Raw genomic sequence first — 8,021 nt, 5'->3', positions numbered from 1 at the left:
TCGGTATAATTTTTTAAATCAAAAACAACAGTTTCTTAAATCCAAGCGTGGTGCAATATATAGCTACTGCTTGGAAGCAAAGAGAGGTGGTTCAAGAAAATGAGCAGGTAACAAGTGGCAATCAAAGAGAAGAAGTGGAGGGAGCACGAGCACGACTATAAAAAGAAAAAGAAAAATATCCTAAGAAACTGTTTCTGTAGATAAGGCATTTTTAATGCTAATTTTAAAATCATACTACAATGTCCACTCACTCAATCGACAATATTGAAAATATCCAATACAACCCCACCATCACAAAAAGTGCAACTTTTCCGTGATATTTTACAAAAACTCTTCCCTTTCATGTTTATTTTCAAATCTATGCCACTTGCAAAATCGCATTTAATTATTCAACAATACTTTTGGGTTACAGATACTCTCCTTTTTTTTTTTAACAATAGATACTCTATACTTCTAAAAAAAATAAGAATAACATTAACATAAAATCACAAGTATCTATTTATTTCATTTTTTTAAGTGGTTTAGTGATTAGATTCACACATTTTAAATGTGAATAAATGAATAATTTGATATTCAAACCCCGATCTTTCAAATAAAACTAAGTTACATCAACTTTTTTTAAGAAAATAAAGGTAATATTTACTTGTTTATTATGGTATATTAGACTCACTTTCTCCTTCACTTGATTAATCATGTATTACTTATATATCGGATAAACTGATCAAGTTTATTTTATTTTTGGAAAATGTTAACCTGTATTACTTATATATCAGATGTAGTATATTGACTGGAGTCCATACATTTTAAATGTGAAGAAGTTGAGAGTTTGGGGTTCAAAACCCAATCCCTACATAATACTTGTCCTCAGAGCCATCAACTGAGTTGTGTTTACATGACAATCAAGTGTGTATTTTAGTTTTTTTTTTTTTACAAGAAGTGTGTATTTTAGTTAAATTTTATAATCTTTTTTAAATATTTAGAAGCTATTTTTTTACAAGTAAAATTAATTATCATAAGTTTTTTCTTACATTAATTATTTTTATAAGTTGATTATCCCTTTTCATTCTTCTTCATATTTATCCCATTTTTTCTTGAAATTATCAGAGATAACTTATATGCTCCTCAATTATAACTAAAACTTCATCTCACAAAAACAACTATAAATAAAACTTGTTTCCTTCCTAAAAAAAAAAAAAAACTTGTTTCCATTAGCTGCCTACGTGTCATAGAAGGATTGTGTTTTTCTTTGATAAACATTCCTTTCGAAATGAGGATACGTAATTACTTACTCCCTCCGGTCACTATTATAAGCAAATTCCAACTTTTTAGATTCATTCAATAAATGATGTATGTGGTCTACAATATAGACCACATACATCATTTATTGAACGAATCTAAAAAGTCAAAATTTGCTTATAATAGTGACCGGAGTGAGTATGTCAAATATATGAAATCTTCCTTGGTAGTGCGCAAATCAATTTTGCACTTAGATAAATAAATAAGGATGTAGATCATCTACTACACCCAACCCCAAGATATGATGGCACTTTTAAATCGAGTTATTATGTAGAAAAATGTAAAAAATAAAATTAAACCAGTAAGACTCTTAACTTTTAATGACCAAAATAATAAATTATTCTTTTTTTACCAAATACTATAGGTTATTTTTTTTGAAGGAGAATACTGTAGGTTAATTAACAGCAATGAAAAAAAAAACAGATCGTACGACGTATAGATATATTATGTCAAACTATAGTGCGCTCTATTTTAAATAAGTTTCTATAGCCGACCATGATATGTGTATAGTTTAACTCTTGTTTCATCATTTTTTGTTTGCAAAACTTTAGATATCAAACACAAAAAGCAAGTAAAATACAAAGATTATGAATTAAGTCTAACTAGTGCTCTATTTTATATAAATTTAGTTGATAAATTAATAGTCCATATGAAACCGACCATAATATGTGACGTGTAAGTATAAAATCTTATGTCACCATTTTCATTTTGTATTCTTAAAAAACATATACTCCAAACAAAAAAACAATAATATTATACATATGTTAAAAAGATTTGGATTGTGTTAAAATTTGAATCTTAATAAAAGAGAAAATATGAACTTATATTCCCAACAATATAATCTATGATATCATCATTGCGGTGGATTTAAAATCTCGTTTTCTTTTAAAAGACAATATGTGAGAATTCATTTCCTTATTTCTTATACGATTTCTCTTTTATTCATTCACTCTTTTTATTATTAAATTATTATCTTGTTTCTTCATCTTCTATCTCATTGCACACTTATTTTTTTTTTAGATTTGAACCATCTCCTTTTCTTCATTCTCTTCTCCCTCCTTCCACTAATTGCATGTATTTCTCTCTAAATTTTAGACATAAGATCAAGAGAGAAAATAAAAAAAAGAAGATCAAGAGAGATAATAAAGTTTAAGCAAGATAGAAAAGATGGAGGAAGAATGAGGAAAGAAGATAATCCAATTGCCATCTTTTCACTTTAAGAGTTGCGTGTAGCAGAAGAATCTGATAATAACTTAGTCGATGGATTAATAGATGACACTTATCTTGATCTCTTGTCTTATTATCAAACTTTATTTTTATAAATAATTCAGTTAAAAGCAATTAATTTTTGATTTCTTAAATAAGTGAACACATTTACAAAAATGTTTTTATTTTATTTAATTTATTTCTAACCCATTTCAATTGGCTACGGGTAATTAATGAACGAATTTTTGAACATGATTAAATAAAAAATCATTAAAATCATTCACATTAGAGAAAAAAAAAATATATGAATAAATACAACAAAAGTAGTCAATATTATATATAGCAGAGACAAAAATATATGAATAATTATTTGTCTACAATGAAGAATAGAAAATACAACTTAGGGGGTGTTTGAGTTGTCTAGTCTTTATTGACCATGTTTTCTATTCAATAATTTTTTATTCAGATAACATAAGATCACTATTTTTAAAAAGTGACAAACATGGGTAAAAAGTGATATTAGGTAAGTAATTACTGTAATTACATCAATCAAAGTAGGCAGTATCTGTGATAGAGATGTGATTTATTTAGCTAATTTTTTGGTACAAGTAATTTAGCTATTTTATTATGTAAATGAAGTAATGAGCAAGTGATTGCTGTAGGAGTACGAAACCAAGGTACCCCAAAATCCGTAGATGACTTGCCAACACCAAAGTCTAAAAAGGCCATCTTAAAGAGAAAGAGAACCAAAAAGGGTCACATAACTTTCCTACCATTTGTCCACCTCAACAAGCATGTGATGCACTTTTCAACCAAATTCAACCTTACAATGACTATTTAAGTATTTATTCATTTATCTTTTCTAATATTTCATAGCATTAAAAAAACACAAATATAGTAAAATAAAAAAAAAAAAAACAAGAATAACCATGTGCAATCACAGTGGCAACAAGACAGATTGAAAAAGTGCATGACCCAATAAATAAATAATATTAAAAATAGCAGCTGTTAAGTTAAGTTTATGTATTTGTGAGGGAGGGACCAACAAAAGGAAAGTCCTAACCTTTTCCTTTCACTAGGAAAAAGACATGACCCCACTTCCATTATATCTTTTTTTACTCTTTTTGTTTTGCACTTTTTAATTTTATCAACTTTGATTGATTATGTCACTTTTAACCATTTCCATTATTATTCCTTCAAAATAATATCTGACCTACAAATAATATCTACATACATCTCTCTTTGCTTATCTATCTCAGGTTCTGACTCCGAAACTGAACTCTAAAATATCTTTCTTAGCATAAGAGAGAGATAGAGAGAGAGAGAGAAAAACACAACAAAAATCTTAAATATCTTCTAAAAGTTCTGCTTCTTTCTTTGCTTTCAGGTTTTCCATACCAAAAATATCAACTTTTTTCTGATAAACCAAAACCCTTTTGCTTACAGATCTTGTCCTGTGTTTTCCTTGCCTTAAGGTAATTTTCTCATCATGTTTCGCACCTTTCTTTATGTTTTTTTTTTTCATGTTTCATATGTTTTTGTTTTTATGTTTTTTTATAGTTGATGTTTTTCTGGGCATGAAACTTTTTTTTTGAGTACTAAGACAATAAAAATTTTAAGATATTGTTAATTATTTTGTTATGTGATGCTTGAATTAATTAGATAAGTTATTCTTGATGTCTCTGTTAATTTTTCCCTTTTTGTTCATGTTTTTTATGGTATATTATATGATTCTGTTTTTGTGATGTTCATGAGTCTATGAGTTTTTGGTTCTTTAATATTGATCTGCTACTAATAACTTATTAAGTTTTTATTCTTTGAATTTGTTTGTTGGTTTTTTATTGGTGGAAATTGTTTTTGTTGTTTTGATGATGGTGAAAAAAAGAAAATTTCATTTGGTGTGTACAAAAATTTATATTTTCAAATCTGAAGTCCCCTTGCAAGATTTTCTAAGCAATTATTATACAAACTTTGTTGCTTTGAACTTTTTCTTAATATTTTTATCCTGTCTGTAAGTTTTTATTATCCTTGTTGTATGAAACTATGAATTACTTGTCATGGCATGTATACTATTGTTCAAAGTTGTATTTAGAATTCCAATTTTTGTTTTCTTTTCTCTTTATACTGCTAATTATATGCTCTTAATAAATACCAATTCATTTGTTTCTTTGCAGGCTGAATCCACAGTATTGAAATTCAGCTATCTTTATCAAATTATCTGAAGGTTTCACAGTTATAGGACTAAAGAAACAGTTTAAAGATGGGTTACATATGTGATTTTTGTGGAGATCAACGGTCCATGGTGTACTGTCGCTCAGATGCGGCTTGTTTATGTTTGTCGTGTGATCGAAATGTTCATTCAGCGAATACCCTTGCTCGAAGACATTCAAGGACTCTTTTGTGTGAGAGATGCAGTTCACAACCTGCTTTGGTTAGGTGTTCTGAAGAGAAAGTTTCACTTTGTCAGAATTGTGATTGGTTAGGTCATGGTAACTCTACATCTTCCAATCATAAGAGGCAAACGATCAATTGCTACTCAGGTTGCCCTTCGTCGGCCGAACTTTCTTCGATATGGTCTTTTGTGTTAGATATCCCTTCTCTGAGTGAAACTACATGTGAGCAAGAACTAGGTTTCATGAGTATTAATGAGAATAGGAGTGCTTGGGTTGATCCGAAAAATCAGAACGTGTCTGATTCAGATAAAGCTACTGATCTACCTGATTTGGATAAGTCTTTCGCCGGTACATCCTCAAAGCCCGAATCAAGCAAAGAACCGCGTATGCTCGACCGCCCAGATGGATCTACCAATGAATGTGTACCAAAGGTATATATCTGAATGTTATATTGTCATTTTCATTTTCATTGTAAGTCTCATAATAAGCATTGTAGAAGCCATAGAGCAATAGCTTAATCATTGGCGAAGCAGGAATATGATTTTGTCAACTTGTGTTTTGTTTACTTAAACGAGTTTCACTACCTGAGGTTTATAATTGAAATCCTTACATTTTTATCAAATTAGATAGCTAACTCTCATTGTTGATTTCCAGGTATACTGTCCTGCTACAAATTGCCCTGAAGCAAGTGATGATGATGATGATCTGTATGGCGATTTCGATATGGATGAAATGGATATAAATATGGAGAACTATGATGAACTTTTTGGTATGGCCCTCACTCATTCTGAAGAGCTTTTTGAAAATGGTGGATTTAACAGTTTATTTGGGGCAAAAGCCATGTCTGCTGGAGATTCCAATTGTCAAGATGCTAATGCTGCTGAGGTACTAAACTCTTGTCATTCTTTGTCTGCGATAATGTTGCCTTTTCTATCATTTGATTGCGTTGGCTTATTTGAACTTATATATTAGCATAAGCACTGGTGAGACTGTTTGGGAGAGCTTATGGAAACAACTTGTGACATGTCCATAAGTTGTTTTCAACTTATTTCCATAAGTTCTCCAAGATAAGCTTATGAAAACAGTTTATTATATCTTATATAAAAACAATTTGACTTTATTAGAAATAGATTATATATAAGCACTTAATTAAGCTGCTTATCCAAACAGAGCTTATGTCTACTATTGGAAGTTCTTATCGTTAATACAAATTGTTTACACCTTCGGTTGATTTTAAGTAGAGTACTTATTTTCTACATCTAATTTTTATGTTCAGGGTTCATCAATTGGACATGTCAATGCAGCACAACCAGCAAGCAGCACTGCAGCATCTGCAGATTCCATATTGAGCACTAAAACTGAACCGAATCTTTGTATTACTGCAAAGCAATCCCAATCGAGCCTTTCCTTTTCTGGTATTAATGAAGACGGTGGTGCTGGAGACTATCAAGATTGTGGAGCTTCTTCAATGCTTCTCATGGGAGAACCTCCTTGGTTAAACACTTGTCCTGAGAATGAGCTACAACTACAATCTGCAAACCGCTGTAGTGCTGTTATGCGATACAAGGAAAAGAAAAAGACACGCAAGTAAGTAATTACAATATTATTGTTTAATGTAAAGTACTAAATGAACAACTTCACCTATTGAATGTGTTTTTCCTCTTTTTTGAATGAAAAACGCCTAACAAGGGTGGGGACGAACTTTCCCTTAAAAGATATAAGGTCTGAAAAGAGTTTCTAAACAGTGGCATTACTCACTTTACAAACTGGTTTTGTAAAAACCTAATTTGATTATCATGTTACCGTCTTTGCTAACAAGTTAGGAATTACGGGATTAGTCTTGTTTCGTAATTTTAAATAGTGTTTCTCTTTATTTGACTTAACATTGATTGTTATTATCTTTTTTTAAATAGTGTTTCTCTTTATTTGACTTAACATTGATTGTTATTATCTTTTAGGTTTGACAAGAGAGTGAGATATGCCTCTCGCAAGGAAAGGGCTGATGTCCGAAGGCGCGTGAAGGGCCGGTTTGTTAAAGCCGGCGAGGCCTATGATTATGACCCTTTGAGCCAAACCAGAAGCTACTGAGTGTATAATTTTTAACCATTTCTTAAAAGGAAAGAAACGATTATACCTGAAAAATGGGTGATATTTGATGCATTATTTTTCCGTGCAATGACGAACTGTCTTGATTTTATCTCAGGCTTCTACCTTTCTTCAAGAACAAAAAAGGGTCTAAGAAGACTGTTCAACAGTATAAACTCCGAATCCGATTCTCTGTCCTTCACTGCCAAGCATATCCAAAGTGTCCCCTTCAAGCACCGTGTTTGGATTACCATCTTTGCGTTAAACTTGGCAAATTTTGCTTCTTAATTCTTCCATAAGAATTCAGAAGTCTTCTAGGTTCTCTTTGTCCTTAACCAATGCACCATGTTTGTCATGTCCTGGGTTATAGTCACGTCTAGAAGTGCGGCATGATGATGAGTTTGTTATTTTGACAGTTTGAGATAAACTGCAAAAGTTGTATATTGTAATAGTTGGCTTCTCTTCTTTGAGATGTATAGCACACAATCTACATGTATGCAGTTAGATGTATAAAATGTCCAATGGATCTGACTTAAGACAAACTGTAAAGGATATTGAATGGTGTAGTACTATGTATAGAATAGGATCTCATGCATGCATGCTGCTCTATATTGGAAATTTACCAATACAAGTTTTGTTTGTGACTGGAATTTATTTGAATTTTCTTGATTCATTTTTTATCAGTAGAAATGGAACTCTGCACTCTAGGGTTTACAACACTCTTACACCCTGCGCATTGATCAGTTGCGCTAGACCTCGGTTTCTTATTTGTGATAAAAGAAAGAATGAAGTACCTGATATCAATTAAAAAAATCATTTTAATAATATTGTACTTTTTTTTTTGAAAGAATAATATTGTACTTTTATACATAACTTTTTGACGAATATATGCTGAAAAAGGCCTTAGAATCTCCGTACCAACCACTAGATTATATATACCATGGTTAATGATTTTATTGGTTACTTTTGCTTGGTGTCGTAGAATAGAATAAATTTGTAAATAATATTGACAAAATATTGATACTTTTGCTTAATACTATA

General features: G+C 30.7%; 1 protein-coding gene across 2 annotated transcripts; it reads left to right on the top strand.

Annotated features, from left to right (window-relative positions):
- Positions 1–3,750: 3,750 nt before the first annotated feature.
- On the top strand, positions 3,751–7,630 carry COL9 (CONSTANS-like 9). 2 transcript variants are annotated; one of them, XM_085754395.1, is made up of 6 exons: positions 3,751–3,977; positions 4,677–5,326; positions 5,550–5,780; positions 6,172–6,482; positions 6,854–6,985; positions 7,099–7,630. In XM_085754395.1, the coding sequence occupies exons 2-5, from the start codon at positions 4,763–4,765 to the stop codon at positions 6,981–6,983; spliced, it is 1,236 nt and encodes a 411-aa protein (XP_085610521.1). In that variant the 5' UTR covers positions 3,751–3,977; positions 4,677–4,762; the 3' UTR covers positions 6,984–6,985; positions 7,099–7,630. The 2 variants fall into 2 exon arrangements, with proteins under 2 accessions (XP_085610521.1, XP_085610520.1); XM_085754394.1 differs by having other exon boundaries at positions 6,854–7,630.
- The last annotated feature ends 391 nt before the right edge of the window (positions 7,631–8,021 follow it).

The sequence above is a fragment of the Medicago sativa genome, chromosome 3, assembly GCF_051527215.1.
Source record: "Medicago sativa cultivar Bolivia chromosome 3, Bolivia_mono, whole genome shotgun sequence".
NCBI classification, from domain to species: Eukaryota; Viridiplantae; Streptophyta; class Magnoliopsida; order Fabales; family Fabaceae; genus Medicago; species Medicago sativa.
This window is presented reverse-complemented; position numbering and strand designations above follow the sequence as displayed.

Excerpts from the sequence above, each read along its gene's own strand:
- COL9 (XM_085754395.1), top strand. The coding sequence starts at position 4,763 with ATGGGTTACATATGTGATTTTTGTGGAGATCAACGGTCCATGGTGTAC. Across the intron at positions 5,327-5,549 it reads CCAATGAATGTGTACCAAAG|GTATACTGTCCTGCTACAAA; the intron begins GTATATATCTGA and ends GTTGATTTCCAG. Across the intron at positions 5,781-6,171 it reads AAGATGCTAATGCTGCTGAG|GGTTCATCAATTGGACATGT; the intron begins GTACTAAACTCT and ends TTTTATGTTCAG.